Source organism: Saccopteryx bilineata, chromosome 6, assembly GCF_036850765.1.
Source record: "Saccopteryx bilineata isolate mSacBil1 chromosome 6, mSacBil1_pri_phased_curated, whole genome shotgun sequence".
NCBI lineage: Eukaryota > Metazoa > Chordata > Mammalia > Chiroptera > Emballonuridae > Saccopteryx > Saccopteryx bilineata.
Window position 1 is genome coordinate 172,788,270 of NC_089495.1, and position 18,711 is coordinate 172,806,980.

The 18,711-nt window shown below is 44.1% G+C and overlaps 1 protein-coding gene across 2 annotated transcripts in view; it reads left to right on the forward strand.

Moving 5' to 3' along the window:
- Positions 1 to 12,550, forward strand: part of KIF16B (kinesin family member 16B) — a 366,353-nt gene extending 353,803 nt beyond the window's left edge. The window contains exon 28 of one of the 2 annotated variants that reach the window (XM_066234515.1): positions 11,185 to 12,550. In XM_066234515.1, the coding sequence (XP_066090612.1) occupies positions 11,185 to 11,343 (159 nt within the window). In that variant the 3' untranslated portion in view covers positions 11,344 to 12,550. The remainder of the gene's footprint in view (positions 1 to 11,184) is intronic. The other variant, XM_066234517.1, reaches the window with a different exon arrangement.
- The last annotated feature ends 6,161 nt before the right edge of the window (positions 12,551 to 18,711 follow it).

An 18,711-nucleotide genomic window follows, 5' to 3' on the forward strand; every position in this document is an offset into this window, starting at 1 on the left:
TATAATTTTCTTTCTTTGTGTGGTCTTTGCCTGGTTTTGGAATCAGAATTATGCTCGCCTCATAAAAGGAGTTTGGAAGTCTTCCTTCCTCTTGAATTTTTTGAAATAGTTTGAGAAGGATAGGAGTTAGTTCTTCTTTGAATATTTGGTAGAATTCCGTTGTGAAGCCATCGGGCCCCGGACTTTTCTTTGTTGGGAGTTTTTTGATAACTGTTTCGATCTCCTTTGGTGTAATTGGTCTGTTTAAGTTTTCTGATTCTTCCAGATTGATTTTTGGAAGATTGTACGTTTCAAGGAATTTGTTCATTTCATCTAGGTTGTCTAGTTTTTTGGCATACAGTTCTTCATAGTATTTTCTTACAATATTTTGTATTTCTGTTGTGTCAGTTGTTATTTCTCCTCTCTCATTTCTAATTTTATTTATTTGAGTCCTCTCTCTCTTTTTCTTGGTGAGTCTACTTAAAGGTGCATCAATCTTGTTTACCTTTTCAAAGAACCAGCTCCTAGTTTCATTGATCCTCTGTATTGTTTCTTTAGCCTCTATGTCATTTATTTCTGCTCTGATCTTTATTATTTCCTTCCTTCTACTACATTTGGGCTTTACTTGCTGTTCTTTTTCTAATTCTTTTAGATGCAGGGTTAAGTTGTTTATTTGAGCTTTTTCTAGCTTCTGAAAGTGTGCCTGTAGTGCTATGAACTTCCCTCTCAGCACTGCTTTCGCTGTGTCCCATAAATTTTGAGTTGTTGTATGCTCATTGTCATTCGTTTCTAGGAATTTCTTTATTTCTTCTTTGATCTCATTCTTAATCCATTCATTATTTAACACCCTGCTATTTAGTTTCCATGTGTTTGAGAATTTTTGAGCTTTTCTGCTGTGATTCATTTCTAGTTTCATGCCGTTGTGATCGGAGAAAGTGCTTGATATGATTTCAGTCTTCTTAAATTTGTTGAGAGCACTTTTGTGCCCTAACATGTGGTCTATCCTAGAGAATGTACCATGAGCACTTGAAAAGAATGTATATTCTGCTGCTTTAGGGTGAAAGGTTCTGAAGATATCTATTAAATCGAGTTGATCTAGTGTTTCCAATAAGTCTGCTGTTTCTTTGTTAATTTTCTTTCTTGAGGATCTATCTAGTGATGTTAGTGGGGTATTGAAATCCCCTACTATTATAGTATTGCTGTTGATCTCGCCCTTTAAATCCATCAAAGTCTGTTTTATATATTTGGGTGCTCCTATATTAGGTGCATAGATATTTATAATAGTTATATCTTCCTGTTGGATTACTCCCTTTATCATTATGTAGTGGCCTTCTTTATCTCTTACTATATCCTTTGTTTTAAAGTCCAATTTGTCTGATATAAGTATTGCTACCCTAGCTTTTTTTTCATTTCCATTTGCATGAAACGTTTTTTTCCATCCTTTTACCTTCAATCTGTGTGTGTCTTTTGTTCTAAGGTGTGTCTCTTGTAGACAACATATGTATGGGTCCTGTTTTCTTATCCACACAGCTACCCTATGTCTTTTGATTGGATCATTTAATCCATTTACATTTAAGGTTATTATTGATATGTAGTTGTTTATTGCCATTTTCTTCTTTAAAGGTGTATTCCTTTTTCTTTTTTTTTTTTCTGTATTCTTTTCCCACTTTATCTGTTTACACCAGGCCCCTTAATATTTCCTGCAGCATTGGTTTGGTTGTAATGAATTCCTTGAGTTGTTTTTTGTCTGGGAAGCTTTTTATTTCTCCTTCAATTTTAAACGATAGCCTTGCTGGATAAAGTAGTCTTGGTTGTAGGTTCTTGTTCTGCATTACTTTGAATATTTCTTGCCATTCCCTTCTGGCCTCAAGTGTTTCTGTTGAGAAGTCATATGTCATCCTTATGGGGGCTCCTTTGTAGGTGATAACTTTTTTTTCTCTTGCAGCTTTTAATATTTTCTCTTTATCGCTTAGCTTTGGTATTTTAATTATGATGTGCCTTGGTGTAGGTTTCTTTGGGTTTCTCTTTAATGGAGTCCTCTGTGCTTCTTGGATTTGTGAGAGTTTCTCTTGCATTAATTTAGGGAAGTTTTCAGCTATGATATGATTGAACAAAGTCTCTATCCCTTGTTCTTTTTCTTCTTCTTCAGGAACCCCTATGATGCGGATGTTATTTCTCTTCATGTTGTCACAGAGCTCTCTAAGAGTTTCCTCTGACTTTTTGAGTCTTTTTTCTCTTTTCTTCTCTGCTTTCATGCCTTCATTCCAGTTGTCTTCTAACTCGCTGATTCGATCCTCTGCTCTATCTATCCTGTTTTTAATTCCTTCCATTGTGGTCTTTATTTCTGATATTGTATTTGTCGTCTCCAACTGATTCTTTTTTATACTTGCTATTTCTTTATTTAGGTTTTCAAACTCCCCCTCCATTGTTGTTCTAAGATCCCTAAGCATCCTTACAATCATTATTTTGAACTCTGCATCTGGAAGTTTGATTATTTCCATATCACTCAGTTCATCTCTTGAAAGTGTCTCTTGTGGTTTCATTTGGATTGCACTCCTTTGTTTTCTCATCTTCTTCTTCTTTTTTTTTTTTTATTTGTAGAGTTGATTGAGTCTAGGCTTGGTGTTGTCTGCCTCCAGTTTTCAGTTGTGTTATTTTTAGGTCTTCGTGGGTTGGTATCAGCTATTATTTGTAATCCACTTTCGGATTTGGGCAGCTTTGAAGTCTTGATTTGTTTGTTTTCTTAACAGGTGATAGTCTTGTTAACTGATCTCAGCAGGGGGCTTCCTTGAAACTGTATCCAGGAATGCTGTGGGTGTAACCTGAGACGCTGAAGGTCTCTTCCTCCAACTAATCTCACTGGGGGCAGGGTTTTTTCTCTCAGCTTTAGTAGGGGGAGGTGTATCTCAGATCTCCATGGAGACCTGAGTTACTGCCCCTCCTCCCCACTTCTTGTTTTCAGCTGTGTCTTGTTGTGCTGATTGGAGCTGGATAGATGTCCGGAGATCTCTGATCCGGAAGCACTTCAGCTCTGTTTTGTGAAAGGTTCAGTCCCTCCCCCAGCTATGGCCGCCTCCAGCACGAATGAGTCAGCTTTTTTATTTTGTTTCTTGCATACCTTAGCCCCTCACAGTCTGTCCCTCTCCCTGTCTTTTCCACTTGGGAGATAAGCTGGTCTTTTCAACCCACCTTGCTCCCTGGTCGCCAGGTAAGTGGCTGTGAGCAGTAGTTTCTGCTCTTTTTCCTCTGTGAAATCCTCTCTGGGCTCTCAGCCTCACCCCCCTCCTTCCCTTCCTGTAAGCAGAGGAGATTCAGGCACTCCTTACCAGGATTATTGTGGCTTCCTCTTTGCTCCTTGGTTTTTGAGAGCTGTTCTTGCAGTTCAGTGTTGGTTTTTCATGCTGATTTTTTCTAAATTGATTTGTATTCCAGTTTGGTGTTGAGAGCTGGGTGTCTGTGCATCCGCCTACTCCGCTGCCATCTTCTCTCCCTGCATGTACTTTTATGCATTACATTTCATGCTGAAAGTATTGCACTATGAGGCCCTAGACAGTTGGCTCAGTGGATAGAGCATTGGTCTGGCATATGGATGTGCCAGATTCAATTCCTGGTCAGGGCACACAGGAGAAGCAACCATCTACTTCCCCGTATCTCCTTCTCCCTCTTTTCTTCCTCTTCCCCTCCTGAAGCCAGTGGTTCAGTTGCTTCAAGGATGGGCCCTGGGCCCTGAGGATAGCTCAGTTGGTCTGAGCACATCAGCCTCAGGCACTAAAAATAGCTTGGTTGATTCAACCATTGGCCCAAGACAGGGGTTACCAGGTGGATCCTGGTCAGGGCGCATGTGGGAGTCTGTCTCACTATCTCTCCTCCTCTCACTTAAAGAAAATAATAATAATAATAATAATAATAATTTTTACACTATGAGAATTAAACTAGGCCCTTCTGGCTTTTTTCTGAATGAAGAGCCAGGCATTTTATCAACCTCTTATGGTCTGTTGACCTTGTCTAACTCACTGCCTCTTGGTCTCTCAGTTTCTTCATATGCAAACAAGGATACCCATATGTGTCCTCCTCTTCCTCAGTGTGTCTTAGGGCTCATATAAACTCATAAAGTAGGAAGTGCGTTTTACAGAGTACCTCCAGACCCAAATCCAGATTCAGAGGCAGCTGTGCTCTCCTTCAAGTCCTATTGTTCCCCACACAGAGACCGCACACACTGGCCTTGCTCCCTCGTTCATGTTGTTTGCTGACCTTAGACACTGCTCCTCTTCCCTCCTCTCCAGATCCCAGACCCAAAGAGAATGGCTGCAAGATGGGTTGGGGGGTGTACCATTTAACCTGCCCTTCTCACATGACTCTGCTGGCTGCGCTGTAGAGCAGCGGTCAGTCCCTGTGACCAGACTAGGACTTCATCCCGAAGCTCCCAGCGCTGTAGAGAACAGCTGGCAGAGGCCGTCTGAGGCCCTTGACCTAGGTCATTCCGTAACTTCATTACTTTACCTTTCGGCCAGAGCCGAAGCAGAAAATGGTAGGTCACACACGAATCATGCTAACATGATAACCTTCATCAAGAATGTCTAAAATGTAATAGCATGTCCCAGCACGTTATAGTCAATTTTTTTTTTCCCTAACGCAGTGTATTGATTGAGATACCAGTCTAAAACTCTAAAATAATTGACTAAATTCTGGCTAAATTAGTCTGCATTGCTGTGCGGACTGTGTTTCGTCTTTCAGAACTCATTAACACAGCCAATAGATCATATTAGCCTGTGTTTTGGTTCAAAAGATTAATAATGTTTAGTTGTTGAGCTTTGAAGTGGGGTCAGAATTGTAAAGATTGGCAGGAGGCTTCCAGCTCACGCTTGCTGGGGTGTACCACTAGGATGCGCGGACCCATTGGAAAGTTATTCACAAAAGCCTCCTGGGACCAGCCTCTTCCTAAGAGAAGGGCGCCCTGGGCAGACGCCTTCATCTGACAACAGCCTAGGCCTCCGAGAGCTTGGCTGTGGTGTAGGTGGGAGGCTCCTTCTTGTTCCTGATGGTGCCCGCCACCTTCCAGCACCCAGGGCTTGTCTGTTCATATGGAGAACGCCAGTGGCCATGTAAGCAAATGGGCTTACCAACTCCCCAGCTCGGGAATGGGCAGACCAAAGGCTCTCCCGAAGTTGCCCCTGTGGGAGGCCCCTACTTTCTCACACTCGCAGCTGCTCTGAGGCAGCAGCTCCTCAGCCTGGCAGGGGCTCGCCCCGGAAGACCCTGGTTTCAGCAGGGATCCATTAGTTCTTTGTGAGGCGCCTGTCCCAGAATGTGAATGGGAAAATTTCACCAGTTTTCTGCCCAAGTCAGCCAGACAACCAGTCCCAAAGAAGGAAAAGTTTTTCTTGTTTTGTCTTGCTTTTGTTGTTTTGTTTTTTCCTAGAAGGGAATCTGAGTGCTGGAAATGGAGGCAGAACAGTCAAAACATGGCCGGTGCCACCAGGGCCCGGGGAGTAAGGTGTCAGCATGAGGCAAACTGTCTGGGGCCCCACTGGGAGGTCCCAGCTCGCAGAAAATTCTCACGCTTGTATGGACATCAACTCTAGGGTCTAGTGCCCCTGCCTCCCTCACCGTGAGAGCCCCATCAGGCCCAGGAACTGCAGCGTACCCGGCCCTGCAGCCCAGAGGCCCAGCGTAGACCGCCTTGTCCGGTCAGAGAGAGCAGTGCCCAGGAGAGGGTGCCCGGCTGGGGAAGTGGGATGGGGGCTGTGGGCACAGCCAGGTGACTGAGATCCTGCCTCTGGAGTTGGAAGACCTGCATGCCAGTCCTGGAACTCCCACTTCTGGGCTCTGTGACCTTTGGGACATTCCTTAAGCCCCCTAGACCTCAGTTTCCTCATCTCGAAGATGAAGATAGCATAGTCCCCACCTCAAAAACTTGTTGCGGTAATTCAATGAGATAGATCATTGAAAGTCCTTCCTATGCCCACAACATTGCAAGCCCTTGGTAAGTGGCCTTTTCATGAGAGTAGTGATATGATAGCTGGTCAGTCTGGCATGTGCACATGGGGGACAGTGCTAAGGAAGTACCGAGGGGTCTAGGCACGTAGGACTTGAAGGGGAAAAGAGCGCCATGTTGGAAAGAAGGGATCAGGAGCCTGGTGTGGGGTGTGTCTCACAGTCTGCATGTCCCTCACCCTTCCATTGGTCCCTTTAACAACTCATGGTCCCAACAAGATTTTGTCTGTGTTAGAGGATTTTTAAAAGGCACTTGCCAGTTTAACTCTTTGGAAAAGACCTTTGGGGCCCATCTCTACCCCTGCTCACTGCCCCTGCATAGATTAACCTTTAAAAGAATAAATAAATAAAATATGCCTGCAGTCTGAAGAAGAAAGGTCTTTTATGACAGCATGTATACAGCATCAACACTGAAATATGCCTTAATGATTAGCCATTTAAATTTGATTTTCTGAAAGTAATTGATAAGAAAACAACTTATACTTCAGTGTTAGTCCAAGTAGCAAAAAGTAAATAACCTAGGTAAATGTCTAATACATGTCTTACTACTCTTAAATCTTTGTGTCAACTTGATGAACAGATCGCTCAGGCATTTCTCTCCAGTATTGTCGTGCTGTTTCCTTCTCTCCCCTGTGTTCTGTCCTCCCTCTGCCCCTCTCTCTGTGGCTCGCTCTCCTCCTGGCCCTTTCCCCTTCCCTCCGTCACTCACACTGTGACAGACCCTCTCCCAGACCCCCTTCTGGCCCTGCCACTCTTCGCTGATTTGCAGTCTTGTTGAAAGCGGATTTGTTTTAATCTGACTCTCATCCTCCAAGCATCTGAGGCAAGGCTGATCCATTGCACAACCCCAGGGGTGCGGCTGCTGTTCTCAGTGGCTCCGACCCAGAGTGGTTAACAGAGTGAACACTCAGGTGGGACACTCAGCACTAAGGGTGGGCAAGGGTTGCAGGCCTTCTGTGGTCCCTAATGGCTGCAGATATTTAAACTTGCCTGCTGATGTTCTTTTTTTAATAGAGAAAATGCCGTGTGAGAGAAACAGAAATTGGATATTGGATTTCACAAACCCTTGTCCTACATTGCCCCTATAGCCCTGATAAATCTCTTAAACTCCTAATGTTCTTCAGTTTTTGTAATAAAGTGCACCTCCCTGGGGATGCAGAGTGGCACCCGGACTGAGTTTTCACATACCAGGGCAGTCTAGGACGTCTCTGACTCAACAGCAAAGGGAGGGCTTGACAAGAAGGACTTGGATTTTCTTCCTTTAGCTGTATGTAGATGCCGTGGAAAGCATTGTGAGCACAGGCAACAAATGTTACTAACATAAGTATGTGTATATTTAAATATATATATATATATATATATATATATATATATATTACAGTGTATATTAAATAATAATATAGAGTACTAGCATTTTGGTTGATCTTGGACTGAGCCTGAAACCCTAAGGGGTTTTTTTTTGTTTTTTTTTTGGAGGAATAGTAATAAACTTGACTCACTGACACCATTATATTGAAGTAGATTTTGTTACCAAAGAAGAATTCAGACTAAAGAACCAAACCAATCATGGTAGCTTGCCCTTCGCAGAAGTCCATCTGTGGGGATGTTTGTGCGGGAATACTACACAGCAGTGATAATGAACAGAGTACAGTTAAACCAAACAGTGGGCGTGACTCTCACAAGCATCATGGAAAGCTGTAGAAGCCAAGCACAAAATAGTCTGTTAGTAGGAAGTTCAAAAACTGGCGAAATGAATGAATGGTGTGAGCCGTCAGGATGGTAACACTTGAGGAAGGGATTGTGAGAGCGTGTGAGACGGGCCAAGGGTGATGAGGTTACAAAAAGAGATGTGATGCTGTGTGTGACCTCAAGGGCTGTCTGGGATTTTAGTTCTGTCTTCTTTCCCCCACCCCAGACCTAGTCCTTTGGTTTTGTCATTCGCTGGGAAGAATTTGTTCTGTTCATTTCAAGGATATGGCTCTCAACACAGCCAGAGACGCTCACACCTCATGTGGTCCCCAACCCCCAGGCCACGGACCGGTACCGGTCCGTGGGCCATTTGGTACCGGTCCACAGATAAAGAATAAATAACTTACATTATTTCCGTTTTATTTATATTTAAGTCTGAACAATGTTTTATTTTTAAAAATGACCACATTCCCTCTGTTACATCTGTCTAAGATTCACTCTTGACGCTTGTCTCGGTCACGTGATACATTTATCCATCCCACCCTAAAGGCCAGTCCGTGAAAATATTTTCTGACATTAAACCAGTCCGTGGCCCAAAAAGGTTGGGGACCACTGATCTAGAGCACTTTGAGGGCCCGGCAGAGGATACCTCCTACTCAGAGCACATCTCAGAGCAAGGATGCCGTCTGTATACAGGGAGCCGAGGCTGCTGAACTCTGCAGAACAGGAAAAATGAGCAGTGTTTACAGTGAACTGAAGCAGACCCTGAGTTCATTTAAAGAAAATGCACCACCTGCAGCTGCTGTTCTGTTCTCTGTGCAGGGTGGTGTCCAGGCAGGGACGGTGTCTCCCATGCTTTCTCTTTTTCTTTTATTTATATCTGTAACTTTCACTTCTCTTTTCATTATGCCCTTCAGGCTTTCTTGGCCCTTTTAGGGACCCCTGCTTTGCGAGCTAATTATGACAAGTGTGGATACAACATCTGTTCCCGGATTTAAGTACCCTCTATTCTGTCAGAATTCATCTTGAAGGCACCTTTGCCATGAGCATTAGTCTGCAGCTAATGTCGCCTGTGGGAGACCGGAAGCTGGACTGGGGACCACCTAGGAGCTGCTGGGGTGACGCAGCATGGCAGCCAGCTCCGTTCACGCTGCTGCTCCACACACTGTGGATGGCACCTCCTCCTCCTCAATCTGCTCACTCTTGTGCCTCCAGAAACAGCCAGCCACGCCCGTGCATTTCCTTGCAGGCACTGGCCAGGCTCGTCTGCCTACCTTCTTTACTGGGAACCACATTGGCTGGAATTCGAGTTCCTATAATGTGGATGTTCTCAGCTCTCCTTCCCCCAGAAAAGCTGAAGTCAGGGCCCCTTTTGCCTTTCTAATGCAAATAAGTATTGGAGTAAGACTTTCATATTTTAGCTGTTGGTTTGGGCACCTCCTTGCCTCAGCCTGAGAGCAGTTTCAAAAACCTCTCATGGGAGAATACCATGAGACCAATAAATGAGGAATACTGAGCACGCGAAACAGTCTGAGTTAAAAACACATCTCTCTTGATTACCAGGCTCGGGCACTCTCTTACAGCAGTTTCCTCACCCGAAAGTTGGTATGACAGTAAGAAACAGAGGTGATTCGAGGCACAGTGTGATGATGCGGTACAGTTAGGTGACTTAAGGACCTGGGGGGGGGTGCAAGTGTTTGTCTTGCTCTGGTGAAGGTTTCACAAAGGACACGTGTCAGGACTCATCAGATGGCAGATTTGAAGAATGTCCGGTTCTTATGTGTCAGTTATACTTACATAAATCCTAAAAAATGTCATTTGTTAGAAGATTTCTAGAAACTGGGTTACTATACAAATGTCAGTTATTCGTAATCATTGTTACTGTTTTAAAGAAGGTAGCTAACAAATCTTCCTAGAACAAAGTGTCTTCTTTCCGAAGTAAATCTTAGGTTGGCAGTTCGTAGAGGTAGCTGAGTTCGTCTTCCTTTTGTCTAGGTTTCTCCCCTGGGGCACTGTTGACATTGGGAGCCAAATGATTCTGACCTGTGCACATCCCGGCCCCCACCCACCGGCTGCAGCCCGCACCCTCTTCCCCCCGAGTGACAATCAGAAATGTTTGCCAACAGGCCACTTACCTCCTATGGGACAAGTCCCTGCTGGGCCATGTTGCTTAGACAAATTCTTTTTCTTACTCAAAGTATATAATTACTATGTTTAATTTCTAAGTTTGTGACAGGACTGTTTATGTTTTTTTAAACAAGCTGCGACAATAATAAAGGTTTAGTCCTTACCACCCACTGCCCCTTCCTGCCCCCCCCCCCCCCGTCCGTCTTGCTTTCTGTCATGGGTACGATGGCCTGATGAAGTACAGTGACTGTTTGATGCACCCGCTTTTCCTTCAGCAAGTCCCGCCAGCACCCACACGAGCACACCTCACGTCCTCTCTCAGACATGCTTTGCTGGTCACTTCCAGAAAAGGTGACACCGCTGAGACAGGCGCGGGCAGCAGGGCGGGGTGGGGTCGGGGGCTGAGAGCAATCCATCTTATTAGACTTCTTTTCATTGGTGATTATAGGATTCGCAAAATAACCTGTAAACATTTATACTTGGAATTGACCTCTTGTCCCCAGTATTGCTTTTCCTTTGTTTCTAAAAAGGATCCAAAGTGAAGAAGCAGAGAGTGACTATTCCATTTAAAAATGCCAGTCGGCAACATGCTTAGCATTGTACAGATGGCTAGCCTTTTTCCCCCTTTTATTTTTATTATTTATTTATTTATTTGGTATTTTTCTGAAGTGAGAAGCAGGGGGAAGCAGTCAGACAGACTCCCGCATGCATCTGACTGGGATCCATCCAGCATGCCCACCAGGGGCGATGCTCTGCCCATCTGGGGCGTTGCTCTGCTGCAGCTGGAGCCACTCTAGCGACTGAGGTGGAGGCCATGGAGCCACCCTCAATGCCTGGGCCAACTTTGCTCCAATGGAGCCTTGGCTGTGGGAGGGGAAGAAAGAGAGAGAAAGGAGAGGGGGAAGGGTGGAGAAGCAGATGGGTGCTTCGCCTGTGTGCCCTGGCTGGAATCAAACCCTGGACTTCCACATGCATGACTGACACTCTACTGCTGAGCCAACCAGCCAAGGTCCCCCTTTTTTTTTTAATCATCTTCTTGCTTAATGAGTAAGTTGGAGGAAATTACTTTTTTAAAATGTAAGATAGTGACTAGTGACAGTGTGCTGAAAAGCAGACCCCTGTGCCAGGAGCCTCTGGGTGTGACTGCACGTGGGCCTGAGGCCGTGTTGATGTGGGTCAGAGCACTGAGCCAAAGACATGTCACCTGTGTCATGGCTGCCATGGCTCTCTGTCCTCGGTTGGACTGACAATGGCAAAGGCAGTCGAGATTTCCCAAGTGTAGTTCCTAATGATGGTTGCAGCTGGATGGGAAGTTGTTTCTGGACATTTTGACCCCTCTCCTCAATTCTATCCAAAAATGTCCTAACCTTGTTTTTAACTCTGTCTCTTCCTCAGAAATACCTCAGGGGCTTTTTCGGCGTGATGCTCCAGTCAGCGACATCTCCCCTTCACATCCACAAAGTGGGGCTGACTCTCTCCAAACACACCATTTGTGAGTTCTCGCCATTCTTCAAGAAAGGAGTCTTTGACTATAGCAGCCACGGGACGGGGTAGAGCCGGTGACAGGAACCACTAACGCAGTGCCTTCGCATCGCAGCGGGCCTCCTGGTGCAGGACCGCCTCCTGGCAGGGATCGGATGCCACGGCCTGCCGACCCTCACAGTTCATACCTAGTGCCTGAGTTCGGGGCTGAGATGCTTTGCTTGCTGATGGTGACTCAGACGGGTAACTGTTACTGTCCCATTGTGGTCGAATTGTGGCCTTCTCCCCATAGGGCTTCCTTCTCATTGCGCAGTGGAGTCCGTCCCTGCGGCAAAATGAATGTGGCTTGATTATCTTGGGTTTTCTGAGACAAGCCAACATGGGACCTCCCAAAGTGGGTGGCTCACCAGACACCCCTTAACTGACTTTCATCCGGTTTCCTCTTTCACCAAAATATACATTTATTTTTTTATATTCCTTCCATATGGCTGACTATATCCCAAAAAAAGCATTTAAAAGTATTTCATTGTATTTTTTTTTTCTCTTTCCTCATGTTTGGTCAGAATTTTTGTACAATACCTAAACACTAATGTTTACACAGAATTTCATATTCTGCAAAAGGGATTTTAAGTCCAATAATGAATGGAGTCTTCCATGCTTGACAAATTGGATGTAGCTGACATCACTTAAAACTTCTATAAATCTATACAAATAGGATATTTGTTAAATCCTGAATATTTAAAAAAGAATTCCCAAATGTAAATGGCTACTGTATATTCTGGAGTTCTCCGCTAAGCACAAAACAAGCACATGGGTGAATGCACATTTTTAAACATAATTTTGTTCATATATTTGTCATAGAATCTACTGGAACTTTAGCTGAAAAACTAGGATTTACAGTAGCTTATTAATGATCCCTTAAATGACTCAGGACTTAATGTAGCATTGCACATCTATGTACAATAAAACTGCTTTGCTTTACTAAAGAGGAAAATGTGAGTAGAAAAAATATGTGGTATATATTGAAATGTATATAATTCTACCTATAGATTTATATATGTACACACTTCTGTACAATAGTTTTATCAAAGTATATAATCATTCATACCAAGTTAATAAAGGTAATTGCTTTTCAAAAATTAAATTGAAAGGCTGTCAATATTAAATGAAATTATGGAAACTACCATGTAGCTCAGTTTATTTTAAATTTCCAATGTGATCATTTGTACAGGTCTGTCTGTGTAAAAATTTATCTAATGTGCTTGGGAAAGTATAATATAGAATTTAGCATTTGCATTGTAGAGAATACAGTTATAATAATGATTGAGAGCCCTGGCCGGTTGGCTCAGCGGTAGAGCGTCGGCCTAGCGTGCGGAGGACCCGGGTTCGATTCCCGGCCAGGGCACATAGGAGAAGCGCCCATTTGCTTCTCCACCCCTCCGCCGCGCTTTCCTCTCTGTCTCTCTCTTCCCCTCCCGCAGCCAAGGCTCCATTGGAGCAAAGATGGCCCAGGCGCTGGGCATGGCTCTGTGGCCTCTGCCTCAGGCGCTAGAGTGGCTCTGGTCGCAATATGGCGACGCCCAGGATGGGCAGAGCATCGCCCCCTGGTGGGCAGAGCGTCGCCCCTGGTGGGCGTGCCGGGTGGATCCCGGTCGGGCGCATGCGGGAGTCTGTCTGACTGTCTCTCCCTGTTTCCAGCTTCAGAAAAAAGAAAAAAGAAAAAAAAAAAAAAAAAAAATGATTGAGGTCACAAATGAATGGGTAACAAAACATGTTTACATTCAGTCTTCTAAGAATATGCCTGCAAAATGGAGTTCTCCAATCTGGAAAATACTATATGTTTAAAGATGAGATTATCCCAATAAGGGGGAAAACTATTTTTGCATTAATTACATATCATAAGTTTAGCATGGAAAAAATGAGGAATTTTTTTAACTTGCTACAAAGACTAGCTTTTGTCTACAGTCCTGATTGCAGGCATAAGTTTAGAGGCAACCACTACTGGAGAATTTAAACCTAGCGATTAAAGGATAAACTCTGGGAGAGAATGATTAACCATCGCTCATTCGTTTAAAAGGCATCAAAGCATTAAAGATTGTCCCTCATTTGCTGAGTAAACTGAATGGTTTATGGTTTTTCTCAACTGGCCAGGTGATAAGTCTCCTTCCTTTCTGGACCTGTGTTTGAGGCCTGGCTTATAGCAAGCATTTCATTTAAATTACACCAGGTACAATAATTCAGCCAAAATAAATAGACACATGTTTGTGAGAAGTGCAGGAACCAGAACATCTTTTGATTCTAACGCTGGTCCTAAGTAATTAGTGCTGAGTTTAGAGTTCAGGAACCAGCCAGCCCTGGGTACAGCCAGTCTTAATGGTGTCGTTTCACCTCTCTGAGATGAAGCTGTTGGGTCAGATGACCTCTGGGTTCCACGCTAGCCATGGTTGCCAGCAGAGGAAGTAACTACTTCAGTTGGGACTGTACTTCAGCTGCAGGGACTCCAACTGGTGTGTGGGTGTGAGATACAAGCTTCTAATGGGATTCGCAGGCAGCTCATTTAATCTGAGTAAAACACAAGGGAATCTCAGAAAGCCAATGACAAGTTTCATCTAAACAAGTAATAGAATCCTTTTCTGAAATGCAGATAAGACAGATGACAGAGTGAGGATGACAAAATTGAAGTTTTGTTAATTTGGACTCATTCAAAGGAGTAAAGGAAAATTTGTAAATATATGTTGTATTATTCTCAAGTGCATCAAATGAGAAAGGTTAAGCTGACCACTTCAGGCAGTTTCAGTTGAGGTGCCAGCAGTTTACCAGTGTTTTTGCAGTCAGTTAGACAATTCTAAAGAACTTAAACATCATTCTGTAAGTAGTTTTAGCATGCCCTGCTGGGTCTTGCTTACACAATAAAATACGTGCACCATATTTGTTTACAATCACAAGCAGTGTGGTAACCTTCAGCTTGGCTCCCACCCAGACCTTGCTGGTTCTGAATTAGATTTTGATTCATCCCTGTGATTAATTTGGACATGTGGTTACGGAATAACCAAGTCATACTACTCCCTAGTGATGGATATCTAGAAGATCCTCTGGCTTATCATGTAGAGATGCTTTCAAGATTCATGAGCTGAAACAAGTAAGTCAGCAAAAGCTAAGAACTATATGATTTCACAGATAGGTGGGATATAAAACTGAGACTTATGGACATAGATAAGAGTGAAGTGGTTGCCAGGGGGAAGGGAACATGGAGGAGGGGGAGGGGGACTTGAGTGAATGGGGAGGGGTGGGTAGAAGGGTGTAAAGAGGGACAAATAAAGGTGACAGAAAATTATGTGACGTTGGGTAATGCATACACAACATACTCAACAGCTCAAATGCTATAGAGATGTTCACCTGAAACCTATGTACTCTTATTGATCAATGTCACCCTGTTAAAGTTAATTTTCTAAATAAAATTTAAAAGAAAAGATCCATGAGCAGGGTACACAGGCCCCAAGCCACCGCTAGATATATTTGTCTGAAGAGAGAGCAAATTCTACTCAATTTGTCCCCGACCTACTTCCTCAGCTCTAGACAGCATGAACTTCCGTGTCTGGACAGAAGCTTCCGGGAGCTTTCATAGCCTGGAGCATCTGTTCACTCGCAAGTGAAGCGGCTGTGGACCTGCAGTCCCAGCCTCAGAGCGGGCGCCTTGGTGCTCTGGGTGCAGCTTTCAAAGGCGCGGTTTCCCCCCAGAGGGCACAGCTCCCTTGGCGCACAGTCCCACGGTGTCCTCCCGTTCTCTCAGACAGGCTCTTGGAGATGGAGAGCCATGTGGGGTCACGTGTCTTCTTACCTGTCCTGAGCCCACCGCAAGGAAGCCTCATTCCTCAGAGAGGACTCAGATAACAATTCCAGCCTAATGTGAGATGGAAGAAAACATTCAGTGACATCCTGCTTTCCAATCGTGTTGGCAAGAGGTTTTTAAATACATACAGCCTCGCAAATATTTTAAACGATGCCTTAAGACAGTGGTTCTCAAACTTTTTGAAGTTGGGGCACATTTAAAGTCCTACAAATCATTGTAGACACACTATATACAAATTTCTGAGAAATATGTTATAATAATTAAGTCAAATATTAAAGAAAAAAATAAAGTCCAAGTGTGCTTTTATGGTAATTAAATAAAATAAATATGACAAAATTAAATTTATTTTGACATTAAAAAACATTTTTATGTTACATGTTTTGAGTTATGCTTTTTAGAATTTGTAAAAAGGGGGTTAAAATGACAAAAAAAGTTATATTTTTATATATATAGATACATTCTTAGTAAGATTTAATAAATTCAGCAGGTCCCGGAATGAATGTTAAGTTTTTTCATTCTTGTGTTTATGAGAAACATGAGCCTGATGTGTCCTAGTGATTTCTTCAATGTTTGAGCATATATTTGAAAGGCAAACTCTCATTTTTGCGTCAATAGACTGAGAATTCCTCTTTTTACTCTTAATTGTGTTGAGTGCAGAAAACACCCACCATACATATCATCTTAACTTTACACCAAACAAAGGATAGAATAAACTTGTCTCCAGTCTTTCAGGGGAACATGGGGGGTAGTGTAAACAATCCAGCACCACAGCTTAACAGCCTTTTGCAACCTAATCAGGCAAGTGAGGTGGGGGTTGGGCAGACTGTCAGCTTACAGCCAATTCCCCACACCTTTGTCCTCCCAAAACCTAAACTCCCAAAACCCTGTTGGTTTTTTTGGTCCCCAACAGGCACATATTTCTCTGGAATACTATAGGGTGCACCTGGGAATCTTAGGGCACACCAGTGTGCCCTGGCGCACACTTTGAGAACCACTGCATTAGATGGCATTAGTCCTGTGTGGAGCATTTCTGCCACACGAGACCCTTGTCCTTTCATACTCCTGCACATACCTGCAGGAGCCTAGACTGGACTTGTTACTGGATAGGTCTTTTTCTTTTTTTTTTTAAATTTTTATTTCCACTTTAAGAAAAGTAAGGAAATTTAGGTAAACAACTCCACAACCAAATGGACTACTTCAATTTAAATGACCATGACAGGTGATTTATGTTTTGGGAAAACTAATTAAATAGCATTTTTCCAAGGAGACTCATTCCTGACAAATTAAGCCTGTATATCCCTCCTTTTAAAGACAGGGGTCTTTCCACACATGGGAGGAGAACCCGGCTCTTGTTTCCCCCCATTTAGATTGCTTTTTCTGATGATAATACACGAGATTGAAAATGATTCTGTGAGGCTCAGGTTTTGAATTTTGCCACATACACAGTTATTTTTCCATGTTGAAACCAATCCACTCATTTCTTATTACAAATTTCTGAAGCATGGTATTTCAAAATAATCAATGTTACATGGGGATTAGTGGGGCGATGTAGGTGTTGGCCAGGCCATTACCTTAGTCGTCTTTTTTATTTGGGGACCTAGTGGAACCCTGTTACATTTTTAAATGATGAGGGGGATAGGACAGAAAGGCAATTGGCTGAACTGAAGGGGCCCAAGGGTATGAGTCCGTCCTTGTTCCCTTCAGATAGCATTCGCACACACTTCTCACTGAGGAATTACAAACGCTAAGCTGTGGCACTGTCTCCTAAAGTTACCCCACACTTTTCAAGAAAGATCTCTCCTCTGTGAATCTCTTGCAAAATGACTGACCACAAAACATTCTTTCTTCAACTATGCTCATGTGGTACCCTTTTATTATGTAATCAGGAGACCTTTTTTCCTAAGGGTTATCGCTCCAAATAATGACTCTTCTGTGGGAATTGAGATTCATCAATTTGGTTTTGCTTCTTCTCCATTCAGAAGGCAGAATTTTCCCCATTCAGTGAGAGACCTGTAGATGTGTTTGCAAAAATAAATAAATAAAGCCCCAAGATGTCTCTCTTTAAAATCTGAAGACAGGGAAGCGCACTAAGTACAGAACTGGAAAGGCGTGGAGGAAGGTGCATCAGCAGAACGCGGAGCCGTAGGGTTAGCGACACAGCCCTGTTCGGTACCATGAAGGCAGGCCTCCAGCTAGGCTAGAGAGACATCTTTCTCGAGAACTGAAAAGTCGAGGGAAAAAAACATGGAAATATAATGAAACATCTTCATTATTGGAAAGCAGAGTTATCTCCTTCAAAGCGTCGCGAATCCTTACGCATAGTGAATATTTGCAGAAGGGTCTGTGCCTTTTCAGTAGCACTGAAAGCTGTGCCTGAGAGCTTCCAACTCGAGAGCGGTCTGCTCTTCGGAGGCTCCGGCTTCCTCCTCGGCCTGCAGGGCGGAGTGGCGCGGGGAGGGAGGCTGCTGGTGGTGGGGCGACCGGGGCTGACCTACAGGGGAAAGAATCCCAGTGAACACAAAGACCCGTTTGCAGTGCTTACCAGCTATTTAAAAATAGTTGCACTTTGGTTGATTTAAACTGTTAGGTAGATGCCATGGGAAAGGCAGGAAGTGGCTTGCTATCTTAAATGACCTTTATTGTAGAGTGTTTCAAGCCATAATTTCAATGAGGAGAATAAGAAACGTTAATTCTCAGAGTGCAAGCCTTCGGTTGCGAAGTCACATTAAAATACCGGTTCTTTATCCTCTGTAAGCAGATGGGGGAGGTCAGTTCACATTCATAAAAGATCTCCATGCTGTCTGACAAGGGCAGCAGCCTCTGAGCGCCCACGTGTAGGTCTGTGTAGTGAAGAGCTTATGACCAGAGAGCATTGCTCCTCGGGGCCTGGCGTGCAGTTTCCTTGGGGGTTCCTGGTCATAAGAGCATGCGGTGTCCCAGGCTTACTGTTTTCCTGGACATGTGGCCCACATGTGCAAGTCTGATCAGGAAATTGGTGCCGTGCAGCCTGGTCTCTGCTGTGCACCCCACCAAGCAGGGCCTCTTCACCTCATAGCACCCAGGGTAAGCCATCTTTTCTCCATGAACCCCTCTCTCTCTGTGCCTTGGGGGGGGGGTCTGGGCTGAGGAAGAGATGAGCAGCATGAAGTAAACCTCAGAAAGTTCCAAGGTGGTGATGACACTCTGTCACATCATGGCCACTGCCCCAACCCCCACCTGCAGTGGCGATGGTGCAGGGAGGATCAGAACGAACTGGCCTTTCTTATGACCCATTGGCCACAAGCTGTGTGGCGGTCCAGCTGAGAGAGAGCATGGCACAGAGACCAGAGAGTAAGCTGGCTGTCCCCCTCATTCCTGGCTGTCAGAGAACCAGCCAGCTCTATGGGATCCTGCATTTCACCCTCTGGTCTTCCAGCACATTCTCATGAGCATCTTCTGTGTCCCACAATGGTTGACCCCAAACGGTAGGGAGCAGTGCAGCCAAGGGTCTGGCCTCCGAGAGCGGTCATTCCACTCAGACACGGACCAATAACTGTATTACCACGCAACTGCAAATTGTGGTAAATGTTTGGAAGGAGCAGCCGAGGAAA